The following is a 19932-nucleotide window of genomic DNA, read 5'->3' on the forward strand; positions in this document are numbered from 1 at the left end:
GGTCGAATGCTGTGGACATCAGTGGAAGGGGATATCGGTTGCGCACAGTGATCTTGTTCAGGCCCCTGTAGTCAATACATGGTCGGAGCCCCCCCATCCTTCTTGCCGACAAAGAAGAAGCCGGCACCAGCAGGTGAGGTGGAGGGTCGAATGAACCCAGAGACCAGGGCGTCTTTGAGGTATTCCTCCATGGCCTTGCGTTCTGGCTGAGAGAGGGAAAACAGTCTGCCACGAGGAGGGGTAGTCCCAGGGAGCAAGTCGATGGCACAGTCGTAGGCCCGGTCCAGAGGAAGAACGGTGGCCCTGCTTTTGCTGAATACCTCCTTCAAATCCCAGTACTCTGTGGGAACTTGAGATAGCTTGGTGAGATCAGGGGGCTCAGCAGGAGACACAGGAGAGCTAGAGAGCAGACAAGAGGCATGGCACGCAGGGCCCCATTCCACAACCTGGCTTGTTACCCAGTCTATGCGAGGGTTGTGGCGGGTAAGCCAAGGAAGGTCTAGAATCACTGGGAACTCTGGTGAAGGAATCAGGTGCAGGGATATTTCTTCCTTGTGACCTTGAGACTGGAGAAGTAACTTGGGTGACTCTTCCATCACCTAACGCTTGGCCATCGAGGGCAGACACAGACAGTGGGACTTCAAGAGGCGCAGTCGGGACATTGATACTTTGGGCGAAATGGATATCCATAAAGTTTCCAGCCGCCCCTGAGTCTAACAAGGCTTGACAAGAGTGGACGGGCTCACCCCAGGAGATGGAGAGCGGGATGTAGATTCCTTGGCCAGGGAGTCCGGGAGAGAGGGTAGGCCCCGTCACAACCCTCCCTCGGCTGGACGGGGTGGTCCTTTTCCCAAGAGCTCGGGACATGATGCTCGGAAGTGACCAGGCTTGCCACAGTAGATACAGCACTTGTCCCTCCTTCTGCACTCTCTCTCGGCTACAGAGAGACGAGTATGGCCAACTTGCATGGGCTCTGGACAGTCACTGGAGGAGGTAGATGGGCTCCATGTAGAGGCAGTGAGGCCGGGGAGACTCAGGACTTGGCGGCGTTCTCTAATCCTGTTGTCCAGACGAATAGCATGTGAGATCAGAGTTTCGAGGTCACTTGGGCATCCGATAGAGGCCAGGCCATCTTTGATAGGGTCAGACAAACCATGGTGAAAGGCTGAAACCAGGGCTGCTTCGTTCCATCCGCTGACAGCTGCGAGCGTCCGGAACGCGATGGAGTAGTCCGCGACGCTTCCTTCTTGCCGGATGGACATGAGCTTCCTGGCTGCATCTTTACTGGTGTCCGCCTGGTCGAAGACCCGAAGCATCTCTTCAGTAAACAGGTCAAAATCAGAGCACTCGGGTCCCCGTCTCTGCCAGATAGCTGTTGCCCAAGCTCGTGCCTTACCAGCTAACAAGTTTATCATAAAGGTGATCTTGCGGCAATCCGTAGTGTAGGTGGTAGGCTGGAGCTCAAAGGTGAGTTGGCACTGGGTAAGGAACTCCCGGCACTCACCGTGCTTGCCGTCATACCTCTGTGGTGCAGGAAGGCTGCGTTCGTGAGGTGAAGGAGACAGTGTGGTGGGAGGCACTGGAGCAAGATCAGGAGATGCAGGCAGAGGTGTCAGCTGTGCCAGGGTTTTCCCAATTTGCTGAAGCAGTACCTCATGGCGAGCAAGGGCCTCACGTTGGCTTGTGAGTGTTCATCCATGGTCACTCCGAAGCGTGTCAAAACTGCCATAATTCCCTGAAGGTTGGCTGGGTAGACAGTTAAAGCAGCCTCTGCTGAGTCGGTCATGACGGAGTCTTTCTGTTAGGGTTTTGCTGGGATTCGAACCTGGTTCGCTGGTGTGATAATCCAGCAAACCCCCACTAGGCCACCAGGGGGATGACTCAAGTGCAGAGGCATGAGGCGGAAGTAGAAAAGTATCAAAAAGTTTATTTACAAAATATATACAATCCAAGGGAAAAAACAAAAAGAATAATCCAAAGCTCAGAAGATATACAAAAATAAAAATATCCCAAGGTTCAATGTCCAAAATCCAACTAAGAAAAGAAGAGGCAAAAACTCAAACGCTCAGAAGATTAAAAGGTCAAAACAAAATCCACAAAGTCCAAAAGAAAGAAGCAAAAACCAAGAATACAAAGACACAGGCAAGGTAGATGGGACAGAGGGAACTAGCACTAACAGCATAGCATAGGAAAAAGACTCCGTGACAAGGGAACAAACAGAGGGGTATTTATACACACAATAAATTGAACACAGGTGACACTAATGAAGACAAAACAGGCAATGAAGACAAACACAAAACACAGGAACAGTGGCGGCCTCTAGAGGCCAAAACAAACATGACAAGAAAGATAACAGTGGCCTCTAGAGGCCAAAACAGTCCCAGTCCTAACAAGCATAATAAGGAACTGACGCTATGCTTTGTGGACTTTCGTAAGGCATTCGATTCGATAAGTAGACAAGCCATGTTCGACATTCTACCACTCTATGGAATTCCTGAACCTATTGTTGAGGCTATAAAGTCATTATATATTAATACCGAGGCTACTGTTATTTCGCCAGATGGAGAGACAGAGTTTTTTGAGATCTCAACTGGGGTACTCCAAGGCGATACCCTCGCTCCTTTCATCTTCGTCATTGTCCTCGACTACATACTTCGCCTATCCCTTGACAATCTGAACGTCAGGGGTCTACAGATCCAACCTAGGCATAGTCGAAGACACCCGGCACAACACCTAACAGACCTTGACTTTGCAGATGGCTTGGCGCTGATCACAGAACTAGTCGAAGACACTGAAGCGCTGCTCCAGTCCCTAGAAAAGGCAGCCGCCCTTATTGGGCTTTATTGTAACGAGAGCAAGACAGAGTACATCAACACTACTGAAAGCTCCCACAATCTGAAATCTCTTTCTGGAGCAAACATTAAAAGAGTACAAGACTTCAAATATCTTGGAGCATGGATAATGGACTCTGAAAAGGACTTTAAAGTTCAAAAATCGCTAGCCTGGGCAGCTTGTAACAAGCTTCAAAAGCTCTGGCACTCAAACTTGCCAAGGGATTATAAAGTCTTCCTGTTCCAGTATCTAGTTGAACCACTTCTTCTCTATGGTGCAGAGACCTGGACTTTAACAAAATCAACTCAAAGAAGACTGGATGGGACATATACAAACCTTCTTCGCCGGGTGCAGAATATTCATTGGTCTGAGCACGTAACAAAAAAGAGAATTTATGGAAACCTACCCTCTATTTCAGATACTCTAATGCATCGATGTCTCCAGTTTGCTGGACACTGCTTAAGATCAGAGAGCGAGGTCATCTCAACTCTTCTGCTATGGAACCAAAGTCTCCCAATCCGTAACCGCAAAATGACATACCCACAAATGCTATCAAGGGACTCGGGTATCAAAGTTAGTGAACTGATACCCCTTTTCCACCAAATCAGTTCCAGGGCTGGTTCGGGGCCAGTGCTGGTGCTGGTTCACAACTCGTTCAACTTGCGAGCCAGCTGAGAACCAGTTTGCTTTTTCATAGCTCACGGTGCTAAGGGAAGCTACGTCATTATGTCGCTGTATGTGTCAGTTACGTCATTGTATACGTCAGTTACATCGCTACATTTACATAAACCTTGGCACGAATATTGAAGCAAAAACAACACGGAAGAAACAGCAGCAGCAGCAACAACAACAATAATAATAATGGATGGCTTCGCGTTTGTACAGCTGCTGCTTCTCGTCGCTTAAAAATGGCGATCTTTCATGGTCTTGTTATTGTTGTTGGTCTTAACTCCCCCCCCCCCCCCCCGCTGACGTAAGCGGTTCTTTCCTCTGGCCCAGCAGAGTGTTGGTGCTAGCCTGGAACCGGTTTTTCTGGCCCCAGAGCCAGTTCTTTGTCAGTGGAAACAGAAAACCCGGTTCCAAACTAAGCACTGGCCCCGAACCGGCCCTGGAACTGCTTTGGTGGAAAAGGGGCATGAGTCAGGCCATGAGAGACCATGCTGTGTGGCATGCTATTGTTGCTGACATCCCGGCCTCGGTTGCCGAAGGATGATGATGATACTTTTGAGAGACTCTCTCCACACTGCTCTCCAAACTAAAAATCATGGAATTGATAAACTGGTCTCTTCACGCAATTGACACAATCTTTTCGACGAGAAGCCTGGGTTCGGGGGAACCAGCCTGTCCTGCTGGAACATTCGCAGCTGGCTACACAATGGACGCATGGGAGAGGTGGCTGGTCGTGTGCCTGGCGGTTCTTTCTGTGGAGGACATTGAAGACATCTACCTATTCGGAACCATGATTACAGGACTTTTGCTGATTGGATTAGGCATTGCCCTGGTTTATCGAGGAAATCAGAAAACGGTGACAGCTGTCCAAAGCCCCATAAAGCTGCCCGACATGATTGAAGTGGTGGGCAGTGCTGTTGGCACTCAGACTGTGGCTATTCAGAACTTGAACCACAACATGGATAACATCATGGAGAAGCTTTTGGCTTTGCAAAGGAAAATGGATCGATTCGGAGACCAGAATGGACAAACAGAGTAGTCATGTAAAGGAATGCATCTACTCGCCCCAAGACCAAACAATCCCAATCTTATCTGCTTTCAGCTCCCTCACACAGCACTGGCCTTGGCCAAGGCCTTTGCTGGGGAAACAACTCCCCCTGAAGGTCACTGCTGTGAGACTCTCTCGTATTCCACTTCCCACGGTCACCGCTTTTACCCCCAGTGTGACAAGTGGGTAAGCGCCGTCTTCGGCTGCAGGACTGGACTGCTTGTTTGTGCTGGGTTACCTATACCTCTGCCCCTCCCCCCTTACCCCCTCCCATGATTGCCCCCTCCCTCACCCCCTTCCCCCTCGAGTCCCGAGTTTTCATGTTGTAAAGTGTACTGTGTCATTTTTGTGCTTATGTGCTGAGGTGTTTTTTTTATGTTCCCACACTGTACTCCCCACAGGAGCATAGTGTGGGGGTTGCTTTTTTTCTCCTCCCCTCCCCTCATGTTACTCTGTATTTTTCATCCCTGTCTTCCTATCCTGTCTACTCCCCCTGTGGCAATTGTATGTATGTGTATATATACGGACAGGTTGATGGCTAATTTCGCTGGTACTTGTGACTAAGTGACAATAAAGGGTTCATTCATCATCATCATTATCTGTAACTGCTTATCCTGTGCAGGGATAAGCAAGCTGGAGCCTATCCCAGCTGCCTATGGGTGAGAGACAGGGTACACCTCGGACAAGTCACCAGATCATCACGGGGCTGACACATAGACAAACAACCATTCACACCTACAGTCAATTTAGAGCCACCAAATAACCTAACCTGCATGTCTCTGAACTGTAGGGGAAACCAGAGCACCCAGAGGAAACCCACGCAGGCACAGGGAGAACAGACATTCTCCACACAGAAAGGCCCCCATCGGCCACTGGGCTCAAACCCAGAACATTCTGGCTGTGAGGCAACAATGTTAACTGCTACACCACCATGCCATCTCCAATTATGGTTTCACTCTTGTATTTGCAAGGTACTGCTTTATCACTCAAAGAAGGTCTGGCATGTTTTGCACTGAACGGATTGTGGAACTTTTTGAATAAATGTTCATATGTATCTGATTATTCTAAAATTTCAAACAATGATTGAGATAATGGATTCACACTCCAGGTTGGTGATGTCAAAATTCCCTGAAACTTGCCACAAACTTGTTAGCACTGACGTTAAAATGACAGTAAATGTGCTAAAATCTGGGTAACATTCAGAGATATATTGCAGTACTTAGACAAGTTAGTAGCAGCAAATACACAGATGAGAAGTCTTCTTCCGACAATAATTAAGAAACTTGTGGAAAGACTTTGCAGCTTTCACTGGTATTTCTTCCATATAGCGTTCCAGTGCTCTCCCAACTGAGCTGCTTTGCCCGAAAATCAGTAACATCTGAAACAAAAATCAGATGCTTGGTCCAGGAGCAAGGTGAATCCAATTTTTTCTGATGACCACATTTGTAGAACAAGCCCAACCCTGCCACCATCAGAGCTCTGTTCTAATGCTCCCCGAGCCACCATATTGCATCCAGTGCACTGATTTCTTTAACTGCATGGGCCAAATTTCACAGCCATGACCCATTTTCATCTTTAAGAAAAGTTATTTCTTTGTCCATCATTCAAAGTGGGCAAAAATTTTTAAAGGTTCCACTGAGAATTGGACTCAAATGACTGGATTCAAAGGCCAGAGTACTAACTGTTACACCATGGAACCAAGTTATGCTCCACTTTTATTTTTCAGAAGATGAATACAGACCCAGGGCATTGCTAGTCATAAAGCTCTACTGGGGCACAGCCCCCCCATATCAAAGGTTTATGGTAGTTATTGATTTTCACCCTGGCAAAACTGCATAGTTTTTGTAGCTTATATACATGCTAGTATGCACTGACTTTTGAGTGCTATGGGATTCTGTAGATTAGAACTAACTAACTACTTTTTACAATGCAGTGAATTACTGAAGGTTGACAGCCATAAATCAATTGCATACAGCATCAACAACTAGAATCACTTTTGCCAGCTGACAGAGCATAGCTAAATGATGATAATATTAACATACAGCTAGATCATCTTACCTCCCTCCACCTTATCCACATCTCTCCTTACTGTTTCTCTCCCTGCCTCTGTTTTGGATGAAGAATTTCCTGATGTCCATCTGCAGAGGTAATTCAGTAATGTTTAGTGGTATAGAACATACAGCTTCACTTAAAAATATATACTTTTGAACTTGAACTTGCGTGGCATCACTGTACGTTCCTTTTCGCATGCTTGGCTGCATGTGTGTTCCCTACATCCACATGGATGTGCACAGATACACAGAATGTGCGTCTTATGTATATTTAGGGACAGAAAGTTGCCTACATTGATGCACCTTGAAGTAGAAAAACATTCACCCTATTCCTGATATTATCGATCTAAATTAACCATAGGCTATTTTCAGGCTGTACTATCTTTACTTTTAAGCTCATGGTCATTATACGGGCCATCCATCTACATGCTATAATGATATAATCTATTTTGTTTTTTCAGGACAGTCTAGGTTATGATAATATTTGCATATTTCCATCAGGCTTTTCTGTCAAGGCAAAACATTTTGCGTTTCTGAATTTTCCATGTTCTTGAATGTATGCCACTATATGAAGCATGGCAACCGAAATATCTTTTCATACTTGTGTGGATTGTTTGTAATCTGGAAACATAAATATTATGATAGTGAGATAGCCTACTGTATGTCTTAACAATATTTTGTAAATCTATATCATGTACCGACATAAGTACATAATGTAAGCTACATTAGAATATCAGTCCAAAGTTGGAAACAAATTGTTGCTGTAATTTGCTGTTGCTGTAATTTCAAAACCAGATTAATTGCGAAAGGCAAAAGGCCCAGATGAATACTTTATACCATTGGAAATGTTAGAGATTGTTGTTTATTTTGATGGATGTTTTGTTGTGTAAACTCAGGAGTTAGTGAGGTATTGTGTCGACAAGAAGGATGTGGAGATGGATGCAGAGCTGTATGCAGAATATGATTAAATTTGATGTGAATTCATTGATGTTAATTTTTGCAAACCATTGATCACAGCAACTAGTGGGTAGCACCATTGGGAAGCTCAAGTCATGTGGTTTCACATGATATATGTGTGTGATGAGTATTCCACCAGCAATTTAATAGAGACGAATGGGTGCGGTTTGATCGCATCAGTCGTATAGTCTACAACCCCTGGCAAAAAATATGGAATCACTCCTGGAGGATGTTAATTCAGCTGTTTTACTTTGTAGCACAAAAAAAAAAAAAAAAATCACATATATGACAAAATTATTTAATTTAACAGCTGAACATTCTGGCTTTGTAAAATATACCTCAAAAAAATTAAATGAATTTTTTGTAATTAATGGCATATTTTTTTCAAGATCAAGTAGAAGAAAAAATTATGGAATCACTCAACCATTCACACGACCATGCATTTCCTATGCATAAAAAAAAACAAGAAAAGAGAAGAAATGAAGGAAAGAAAAGAGGTATTAGTGTTTGGGTTGGTAAACCTAATCTTCTGGAAAGGTATTGGGTTGGTAAATGTGACTGGGAATGTCAGTGTACGCTTATGGTGAGTGAGGCGTACAAGCTAGGTGGACAGGATGGGCCTAACTATCGTCCCCCCCCCCCTTTTGGAGTGAGGACTGTTCAAAAGGCTTGATTTGATTGTTATGGAAATCGATATGAGGGCGTTTGATTAGGCCTGGATGTCCTAATGCGATACGCGACGGGGGACAGTTTTCCACGATCGAAAGGTCCCAACCAGTGTGGTAGGAACTCGTCTCATATCATCTCTAGCTGCTTTATCCTGTTCTACAGGGTCGCAGGCAAGCTGGAGCCTATCCCAGCTGACTACGGGCGAAAGGCGGGGTACACCCTAGACAAGTCGCCAGGTCATCACAGGGCTGACACAGACACAGACAACCATTCACACTCACATTCACACCTATGGTCAATTTAGAGTCATCAGTTAACCTAACCTGCATGTCTTTGGACTGTGGGGGAAACCGGAGCACCCGGAGGAAACCCATGCAGACACGGGGAGAACATGCAAACTCCGCACAGGAAGGCCTTCGCCAGCCACAGGGCTCAAACCCGGACCTTCTTGCTGTGAGGCGACAGCACTAACCACTACACCACCGTGCTGCCCCATGGTAGGAACTTTTTTAGAAAAAAAAAAAAACTCCTACCAGCTTGGTAAAGTTAAAATACAGGACTTTGTCGCCTATTTGATATTCGTGATGGGAGGCTTTTCGGTCGTAGTAGGCCTTTTGCCCTTTTACGCTTGCTTCTATTTATCTGTTGAGGGGTCTGACCTCTGTAACAGGTCTTTTAATCTCAGCCAACTGGGCTTTTAAAGAATCCAGCTCTGAGCGGAACTCACCAGGTTGGTCTGAGTCACTGGTGTCGGTCATCTCTACTCCTACGTTTAGAGCTACGGTCGGAACGCTCCTGCCGTTTCTGGCCAGAGCGGGGATGACGGTCTTGCTGCCAGCCACCTTGTTCCCTACGACCCTTCTCACATGATGAGAGGTGGTTGCCATAGTCACTGTGGACTTGCCTTTGGTCCCTCCTGGCCTTACCTTGCCGATTCTTCCACTCACCCTGGTGATGGCTCGGCAAGGGGCGGTTCGGACCGGGATTTCTCCAGGGGGGGGTCCCCCTTTTGGAGCTTCACCTCCTAAGGCTAGCAGGGGCCCGTCTGCATCCTGGAGCCTAAGGACTCTGGGTTCATCATCGTTTGTCTGTGGTTTTGACAATGGTCTCCCAGGTCATTTGGGCTAGTTGCCTAGTTTCCCCTCATTGAGTAGAAACCTTGTCGACACGCCAGTGTGACTTGAGTCTGCACGCTTGGGTGGAGGTTATGCAAGAAGAGGGATTTGAAGCCTCTATCTTCTTCCAAGCCTGGTGCACTACTACCCTGGAAATAGGCAGTACGTAGCCGTCTATAATATTCCCGAGGCGCCTCAGACCATTTCTGTTTCATTTGTATGGCACACGATGTCGCGGAGGTTTCATCCGTGTATGGCGCATATTCTTCCCTCATGCAGTTATTCGAAACTTCGCAACTATCGCGAACGTTTGGGGTAGAGTCTCTAAAGAAGCACGAACGCTGCTACTGGAGGTCTTCCAGATCAGTTTAAGTTTCTCTCGTGTTGTGGCTTTCGGTACGTCCATCAGGCATCGGTCAATTTCTCATAAATAATCATTTACATTAGTTCTTTTATTGTCGGGATCGAATCGCTCAACATCTTTGGCAAGTAGGTCAATTTGCCGTAAGCGAAGGGTTTGGTGCACGCTCTTGTGCGACCTTCTTGGCTCTCCTGAGTACTCACTATCTAGGCTACTCTGGTGTTGCTCCTGTTTCACACTAGATTCATAGCCTGATTCATCCGAAGATGGATCAGGGATACTGTAGCACACTGACCTGGGTGTGCTATGGTTCTGGGCTCAGGGTGAGCACAGTACGGCTCCACCCTGGCTAAACGACGAAGTCGTGTAGCGAGTTGATGAAGTTTGGCGGGGTGTCTGGTCCTCGACCAGGTAATCTATGGTGTCCGGTTTGGACGCCTCTTCCCGCTCTGAGCTTCGGCGCATTGTTGGGCATCTTTCATGCCCCTCGTGCTCTTCTTTGGGGGTCTGCTTCTCGGCAGCCCTCTTGGCAGCCTTTTTGGCTTTCTCTAGCCTTCAGGCGCAATCGAGGGAGGTTTTCAAGAGCTCACACTCCCTATGTAAATCATTATTATCGGCTGCCAGCTCGGCGTTGCTGGTGGTCAGCCTGTCAACCTCTCCGTGGAGGCGTCTGATTTCTGAATCAGTATTTTGGAAGTATGACAGGAATAGCTTGCCTAGTGCCGCTTGGACACTAATAGTTGTTCCTTTTGGATTTCTCATATGTTTTATTGAGTTATCTATGTTATTTTGGCATTCACTCTTACTCATGTTCCTAATGTTTGCCTTTTCGGAGGCAAAGCAGTGAATGAGGTCTGCGATGACCTGAAGGAGAGACACGTCTTGAGCGTTGTCTTCAATTTCTGAGACACGAGGGGATGCCATTTTACTTAGATTGGATATTATGTAATTAATTATTCAATGAGTTAATTTATTAATTTTTATTAATTAATATTAACTACGTAATTAATTAATCAAAGTTTGGTTTTGTTTGGAGATGCTATCTCTTATCCTAAGTTATGAATAGGTTATTAGTATTTGTGATATGGTTATCACGCTACTGTTAACCGTCTAACACACCTGGGGATATACCTTGGCAACTGCTGAATCAAACTGATAGTTTACCTGTTGTTGCAACAATATTCAAGAAGTCTACACCAATCTCCTCACACGGGGCACCAATTTAACGTAGGTGCAATTGGTAATTAAGTGATCAGTCTCATTAAATAATACCATTAATTGTGGTGCTTAATAATAAATTACCAAACAGCTAAATTATGGTATATTCCAAATTATTATGATCACTTACTGTATTACATAACTCATATGCACCTTGGAATTCTTTTGAGATTGGGCGACTTCAAAAATATCGGGACAACAAATAAACACACAGTTTCAATAATTAATTGAATTTATAATAGCAAAGATAAAAAAAAAATGAATAATAGACCCCTTCACATGTTTGTAAACAAACCGACCGTTGCCAGGATGCACGCGCAGCCTGGACCCAGAAACAATGGTGCTGCCCATAGACCGGCATTATGAGCTGTCAGATTATGCCAAACAATTGTCGTTACAAGATCGAGAATCAGGGATCCCAGACGTCCACTATTTAGTGGAATTCCGCTATTTTCTAGCGAAAGTGTTTTTTTTTTTTTTAAATCTCTTGTATATCCATTAAAAATATGTTTAAGTAAAATGACCAGCAGAATACGTTCCGATTTGGTTTGCTTGTTTAGTGATGTTTTCGTCAGCTTCGTTTGTTCTCGTTGACATTCGGGAACACTCGGAAGTTAAATTGATGTAAATATCGCGAGACTGTAAGCGATAGAATGAGACAATATGGCTGTGCCCATTTGCTAGAAAACATGTTTTAACTCTGTTTGTGCTTTTGTTTCTAATGCGGTGAACTCAATTTAATTCTAATGTGTTGAACTTAATTCAGAGCACTGCAGGAACATCAGAAAAGCAGAAGGAAAGATCAGAGAAACAAAAGCAGAGAAAACTGGAGGAAAGACAGAATGCACCCCAGAAAAGAGCATTAAATTCCTTTGCAGTGAAACCTTTCAAAAAGAGAAAGGTTTAAATCAAATATCTCCAGTATTTGCTGTACATATGTATATATCTAATATTACTGAATTATTGATTTCTGCTCATATTCATGATTTTTGAAAAATGAATGTGGCTTATATTAGACTAGTTTTGACATTAACTTGAAACAAAAAAAATAAACAAATGAGATGAACTATGGATACTATTGTTATATTATAAAATCAGTGGAATATTTAGGCAAGTATATTCTTCAAAGCTACATTTTTGTCTAATTTTTATAAAAAAAATGTTGCCACTTATGTCATTGATTACAAAATATGGCATCAAATAGATACACATTATTGTTAAATTCTGTTGCTTTTCTATGTTAAATCTATGTAAAAAATGTGTTCTATGGCATCTTTAAATGTTAAAATCTCAACAGCTTCAGGCAGCCCCCTTGACCCCTGCTGATAGTTTCTTACATTCCTCTATTTTTTTCAATTACTGCTGGGATCCCTGGAGAATGCTACATAAATAAGTTAACTCTAACAAGTGGACATCGCCTACCGGATCCGCATTTAATTAAAAAGAGTGGACGGACGATGTTGGTAAGTTCCCTGGTATACAATGGCCAGATATATACTCGTACCTTATTGACAAGACTTCAGTGTACACCCACAAAAAACTTCGTGCCTACAAGTCTTTAGATGCATATGATTATGTGCGGGCATGTACAACTTGATTAACAATAGGACATTCATATTCATTTTGTTTTAATCAAATTATGCCAGTGATGTGATGGCAATGTGGCTTTGGCTACAACAGCAAATACCAACACTAAACAGCAATTTGCAGGAGGTAATGGCATGAAAGGAATGATAGTGTAAAGAGTGCAGCTAAGAGAAATCAGAGCTGCGTAAAAAGCGAGAGGCAGAGACCAGAAATGAAACTGAACGGGGCGGGAGCTAGGTTAGAGCAGTCAACATAAGTTGGCATTTAGAGTGAGGGCACACAATTTTACCTTTCCATCCTTGCTTTAAAATTGTGATTTTCGGCATACACAAATAATGATGGCACAAAATCTGGACTGCTTGAGTCAAGCGAGACCTCTCCTACAAACAAAATTGCATGCAAAGCTAAGTTAACATGCTAACAATATTCATTACATTGTGTAACTATGACCCAGCTAATCAAACAAACGTTACCAAAGTATTTTGCTACATCGTGGAGGAAGTGATGTAGATTATCCTGCCCAGGCATGACATAGGTCAACGCGGAAGTTGGTTGATGGGAAATGTAGTCTCTTAGAGATGGGCTGTTGTAGTTCTTAGACGGACTGTGTTACCTACAACTCCATTTTCCACTATTTACACACAGGCATGAAAACGGAGTTTTCAGAAATCTCCACTTTGCCCGGAGTTTTCAAAGATATCCGTTTTCAGTGACTGAAACCTCCATTTACATGTAAATGAGAGGTGCAACTGCATAAATAAATATGCGTCTTCATAGATATCCGGCTACATGTAAACGCACCACGAGAACGCATGTCGCTTTATAGCTCTGAGGAACACTGGGAGCTGTTTGAGATGTGCTATCCTGGGGTTTAATATTGAAGGCACGTTCACGCTGTCCCTCTTCTTCCTTGTCACCTGCTTCCTCCTTTTCATCACTTTGTTCGCACTGAACCCATTTTATAACGCCATCCAAGAAGGCTTTGTAAAACTGAAATTTTGGTTCGTACCAGTCTGTATGATTGGCCTCTCTTTCATAGTCCTCTTTTATCAATCTCTGTACTGATGCTTGCAAGTTATTAAACTCAATGAAAAATCCCTCAAATAACTTAATTTGTTTCTCAACAGTTTCTTTATTTTGGCCGGATTCAATAAGGCTGTTGATTTCGTTACGTTTATGTGTTAGAACACCAAGCTTCCCTCTGCGTGTTGCAATTAACTTACAGTTCTCGTTCATTTGAGAAATCCTGGTCTTCAGTCTCTTCCTCAGTCATATTGAAACTTAACTCAAAAGCTTTAAACACAAAAGTTCATTAACTTAAAAAGGTTGAACACAGCGCAGTAGGAAAGGCGAAAGGCAGTGCGTGCACAGGCCGGTTCAGTTTGTAAAGTGCGCACGGCGGCCCGTTCAGCAGTTCAGCCTTATTCTCACCAACCAGAAAAGTCAGTCAATCCTACAAGCACATAAATCCACATCCACGAACTCCTGACAAGTAATCCACAAGCTTGCGACAACGCAGCTTCCAATCTTCCAAAACCGTGTGCCTGCTGGCGTCTCCAAGCTTCTAAGCTTTCCATACACCCTTGAGCACTCACGCGCGCTCCGCTAATTAGCGCAGGTGAACCAATTAACCCTTTCATGTACCGGGCTCCACTTAAGGCCAACATCTCATATAATCTCTAGCTGCTTTATCCTGTTCTACAGGGTCGCAGGCAAGCTGGAGCCTATGTTGCAACAGAAGGCTTGGTTCGTCTTAGAAATGGTCAATGCACGACATGGGGGATGGCATATGAATCCCCAAGAACGTCACAAGAAACTAAATTGCTATAGAGCATAATTTTTTGATGCTGAATTTTCCTGATTCAGGGATTATTCTTTTGAGTACAAATTCCAACTCTGGACCCACGAGAGGGAGGGAGGGTCGGTCGGTCAAGGATCAAGAATTAGAAGGTTTTGAGGTTAAAACAGCAATCATTGCTAGTAAAGGGGTCAAGGTATTGTATACAGAATTAGAAGGCTTTGAGTGTAAGCAGCCAATTAAGCCAAGTGTATCGTATAAAGAATTGGAAGGCTCTGAGTGTAAGCAGACAATTAAGCCTAGTGGGGGTATCCAGTCAATCAGACTTGTTTTAAGGGCTATTCCCCACAACCCCCGAACCTAACCACAACCTCTACACCTAAACTTAACCGTGATCCCAGTACCTAACCCCAACCCCTAATCTCAACCACTAAAATCAAATCTTGGATCTAGACCTTCCCCTCATCCCGTTCCCGAACCCTGGTTGAGGACCATCAGACTGATCAACCCCTTCAACCAACATCCAGATTAAGGTACAGAAAGATTTTTTGCTCAGGAGTGTGGTGTCTGGGCTGTGGGGGGTGAGAGAGTAGATGGACTTTGGACAGGCCCGTGCAGAACGCAGGCCCCAGCTTTTGCTGGGGCAAAGGAAAACTCTCACCCTCCCCTAATCCTAACCAGAGGTAATCTATTTTGGGGAGTGGGCCAAAGATAGCACCTTCTGGAACACCAAACTTTACTTTAGCATGCATACAAAAGTCACCATTTACGTATACAAACTGACAATGATCAGTTAAATAAGACCTGAGCCAGCAGAGGACCATTCCTTTACCTCCAATGACATTTTCTTGTCTATCCAGCAGAATGGAATGATCAGTGGTGTCAAAAGCTGCACTAAAGGTTAAGCAGCCCAAGCAAGGAGACACACCCCTGATCAGGAGCCATTAGTTGGTCATTTACTACTTTAACCAGTGCTGTGGCTCTGCTATGATGAGATCTAAATCCTGATTGATACCTTTTATGGATGTTATTCCCATGTAGATATGAGCATAACTGTTATGCCACAGTTTTTTCTAGGATTTTGGAGATAAAAGGGAGGTTTGATATTGGCCTATAATGGGACAGCTGACAAGGGTTGAGGTAGTTTCTTTTAATCAAGAGTCTGACAACTGCTAGGTAAAAGGATTTAGGTACATAGCCATTGCTAAAAGAATAACTGATTGCTTCTGGTGTTATTTGTTTAAAGAATCATATAGGTAAGGGGTGAAAAAAATCCCCACAAGTACACAAGTTGAAGATTTTGATTGAATAAGTTAAATTAGTTCGGTCTCTTTAAGGAGTGTAAAACACAAATCATTGCTCATAGTCATAGTGTTGGATACTTATCAAATTGTCTAGTTTCAAATTAATAGTTTGATATTTTTGCCTGATATTTTCAATTTTGCCATTGAAAAAAACTTCATTAAGCCATCGCTACTACATATTGAAGGTTTGCATGTTTCTGTGGTGGTCTTATTCCTAGTTAATTTTGCAAAAGTATTCCATAAAAATTTAAGATTATTTTTGTTATCTTCTATTATAGTGGAGAGAAACATTGAACAAGCAGCATTAGAAGCTTGTCTCTGGAGTTGCAGTGGCTCTCATTCCATGCTAATTGGAATACTATCAATTTTGTTTGACACGATTTTCTAATTTTACATGTATTTTGTATGTTTTAAGGTGCACGTGTGATTGTTATACCAAGGTGCTAGGTTTTTTTTTCTCCTGAATTATTTTCTTTTAAGTGGAGCTACATTATCTAAAGTAAAGCAGAATGTTGACTCGAAGCATTCAATTGTCTGATCAAGTTCTGTGAGGTCTAATGGGGATCCAATCATAGTTGATAACTCTGGGAAACTACTGATAAAACTTTATGCAGTAGTTGATGTGAATGTACTTTTGATGTGATGGTGTGCAAGGTGCATATTATTGTTAAGACATTTCAAAAAATGAGGTAATGGTCTGAGGGAGCATCAGACTGTGGAAGTATGACTATATTTTCTATATTTAATACAAATGCAAGTGCTAGATCGAGTGTGTGACCACTAGGAATCGTACAAAAACCTGAACAAAAATAGGGTTAGGTCCTATGACATTCTGATTCACCCCTACTGAATCTAGAATGGACACGGATGCTGTTCTCAGAGTCTTCCAGGTGATCAAAACAAATAATGTCTCTAACACTTAATTTGTTGTCTAAAGATACAACCAGGTTTGAGAAATTCCACAAATTCAGAAACAACTTCAGAATTTAAACCACGGGTCTGTAAATAATTAGTTGAATCAACTGCGTAGATTTTTTTTTTAGCTACATACATTAGGATAAAGAACTTCAATCATACTGAATTTTTGTTCAGGTTTTTGTACAATTCCTAGATTATTATAAACAACTTTGATGCCTTCTCCTCAACCAGTGAGACGAGGTGGATGCATATAGTTGGACAAGCTTCATTTAAGTGCTCCGTACTCATTTGGTTTGATCGACATTTCCATTAAACATTAAAATCCTGATCAGTAATAATTCCATGAACAATTAGTCACATGCTGCAGTACTACACTGATAAGTGTTACAGTTAAATCATTATTTGTATGTTGGTAATTAATGACTACTTAAGAGCAAAACATTAACAGTCTCATTTTAAACATCACTACAAGGTTACATATTTTAAAACAGTCATAGAACACTGGTCTACAGCCAAAATGCTTCTGAAATAAATATAGTCAAACTTTACTAATTCTGGATCGCTGAGAACGAAAATGAAACTTAAAATTGTTCATTGGCTCGTTTTCAAGATTGGTTCTATGAATAAATCTATGAGTGGCTTTGGATAGTACTTACTTTTTTGGCAAAACAATGAATGATGCAATCTGAAGCCGGTATTGCATCATACATGACATTAGGTTATTCTTAGAAGTCACTGATGATGCATTCATAAGTCAACTGACATCACTCTGCTGAACAAACTGGTCTTATATCAGCTCAAAAAAACTCATACAGTGCTATGCACTCGAGATCAAGTCTTTGCTTGACAAGAGATGCTCCGTTTCATGAATACAAGAGGCAAGCTGCCAATAAATAAATAAAAACCCACTGCGTACACACAGAATAAGGACGAAACCTATTCAGTACTTATACATAATTGGTTTTTGCAATTTGGTTCATAATAGATTTTATTTATATAAACTTTTTTGCTGATTTTCTAGTGTTACATAAAGGGAACAGGTGAAATATCATAACGGACCATAAACACATGAAGAGACCTATTGTACAATTTATATTTAAAACATTACGATCTATACAATGTACATAAGTATAACATTTAAAATCTTTAATATCTTGGAAGCGTACGTCGCGTTAACCGACAATTGTCCGTCATTGACGGATTTTTTTTTTTTTAGCTATGACGGAAAAATCTGAAGGCCGTCGGTCATTGACGGATGTTTACCGTTACCAATAACAGTAATAGCCTAATAATAAAACAATGAAACACACAATTGAAATGATTAGCAAGTTGTGGCAGAGTTTTCTTACATACAGTATACATAGTCTTCACTGCCGTCACTTTCAATCTGAGCCGACGTTGCGGCAGTCTTGATGTTCAGTGCATAGGCTACTCATGTATACATTGTAGCCACTGCGCAAGGCTGTTCCCCCCCATCGCGCTCCTGACCGCGCTCTGACTTTTCTAACCATTAGCACAGTGAGATGTATTAATGTTTCCCTTCTCTGCAGAAGACACACCATTTTTGCTATTAAAAAAAAAAAAAAAAAAAAGATGCATTGGGTTGTTTGTGTCGTTTCCCTGCCTGTACGTCTTAATGCAATAGCACTCATTTAAGCTAGTTGTTTTCTTGTTTTTAAAATGAAACAAATGCCGATTTATTGTATTCTTCCCCAGCAACAGTGGCGGTTCTAGACCAAAATTACTAGGGGGGCCGAGGTGGGGCCAGTGTTTTTTCAGGGGGGCACATATGGACAAAACATGGCAATATTTAAGCGTTCAAAATGTTTAGTTTATTTAAAACCAAAACAAAATACATTGAGCATAAATACAATGAGATAAACATTGTCTCAATAGCCTAAACATAAAATAAATTGTGCTCAATAAATCTTAAAACCATGTTTCTCTTTTTTGTAAAATAAGATTTCTATTTTTGCATACAATGAACCTTTTCTTCAGATGTGGCTGCACTGGAGTGTCATCCAAGCACTTGCTGATATCTGGAGAAAGATGAATACAGTAAATATGAGTGCTACTGAGAACAACATTTATTTATCATTATTCATTTATTAATTTATTATTATATCTATTATTTATATTTTATATTTATTATTATTCAGACTTCACACTTTCAGGGTAGGCTATATGAATTGTAGGCCAACACTGCTCACACATGCATTTGTTCAACATCACAAACCTGATGGTGCTGTACTTGATATGCATGGTGAATCTGGTTGTCCCAATGACTCGTTGGGTTGTCCCTCATTCTGTCCCTCAATCTGATCCTGAATGTCTTCATCCTCACTCTCAGATTGCCTTTCAGATGCCTCACTTTCCATCTCTCCAACCACCACCTCTGGCTCTCTCTCCTCTTTCTTACTCTCTCTATGTTGCTTTTTGCTAATAGGGGCAAAAAAGGACATAATGTCCTTCTTGCTCCTTTTCATGATGATAGCCTACAGTAGGTCTATACTAAAAAGTAAACGGAGAGGAATGTAGCCTCTACATATCACAAGGCCATCCGAGTTTTACAAGAAGGTAAACACTGTCGGTTATTTTACCCATTTCCCAAAAATATTAAGTTAGGCTACTTATTGCTGTGCAACGCACTTTTAAGAAAGCGCAATAAAACGGATTTATTATTGTAGTGAACAACAACAGTAAAACACGGATATGTGCAAACACTGATGTTACAAAATTGAATAATTTTCCTTACCTTCGCCTCTTTGCAATAGCCTAGTTCTTGCAGGGCTGCAGCTGCTGTTATCTCTCGCGTCCGAAGTTTACAATTCGCACTGCTGCTGGTCTTTCTGCTGCAGGTAACAGTGTGCGTGTAGCGCTTTAAGGAGTCCGTGTAGAACACTCCGTCATGTCAGTTCCGATCTTCGAGCCAGCGCACGTCGAAATTAATAAAGCTTATTATCTGTTCAGCACAGGGGCCACAACAGGGGCCAGGAGCAATTTTACAGGGGCACTGGCCCCCCCGGCCCCCGTTTAAAACCGCCTATGCCCAGCAAGCTTAGGAACATCACTGCTCGAATATCTGCTAAACTATCATTTTAATGAGAGCACGGGTAGACAAACTAACATTTAAACATAACTTCGTTTTATTTAAGACCTTCCGTGTCAGGTTCCAGGCTCCGCCGAGCCGAGGGGTGCAGCTGCACCACTGGTGCAGAAAGACCGCATGCTGCAGGATTTCCTCCCTATGAAGAGAGTACTAGCAGGGTCGGGAAATCCAACTTTCAGAGGCTCTTGCCGGCTTCTGATCACTTCCCTGGGAGAAATGTTTCCTGACTTCAGAACTTTGGCTGAAGTGGCGCTGCTTATTCCAGTCTCCAGTGTCGCAGCAGAGCGCGGGTTCAG

General features: G+C 42.7%; 1 protein-coding gene across 4 annotated transcripts in view; it reads right to left on the minus strand.

Annotated features, from left to right (window-relative positions):
- LOC132867678 (zinc finger protein 271-like) overlaps positions 1-19642 on the minus strand; it is a 170991-nt gene extending 151349 nt beyond the window's left edge. For 2 of the 4 annotated variants that reach the window (XM_060900677.1, XM_060900675.1), the window contains exons 1-4: positions 19283-19642; positions 18764-18966; positions 18515-18566; positions 6608-6687 (exon numbers count right to left, since the gene is read on the minus strand). In XM_060900677.1, coding sequence (XP_060756660.1) covers positions 6608-6628 — 21 coding nt within the window. In that variant the 5' untranslated portion in view covers positions 6629-6687; positions 18515-18566; positions 18764-18966; positions 19283-19642. The remainder of the gene's footprint in view (positions 1-6607; positions 6688-18514; positions 18567-18763; positions 18967-19282) is intronic. The other 2 variants (XM_060900678.1, XM_060900676.1) reach the window with 2 other exon arrangements.
- Positions 19643-19932: the final 290 nt, after the last annotated feature.

The sequence above is a fragment of the Neoarius graeffei genome, chromosome 19 (assembly GCF_027579695.1).
Source record: "Neoarius graeffei isolate fNeoGra1 chromosome 19, fNeoGra1.pri, whole genome shotgun sequence".
Classification (NCBI taxonomy): domain Eukaryota; kingdom Metazoa; phylum Chordata; class Actinopteri; order Siluriformes; family Ariidae; genus Neoarius; species Neoarius graeffei.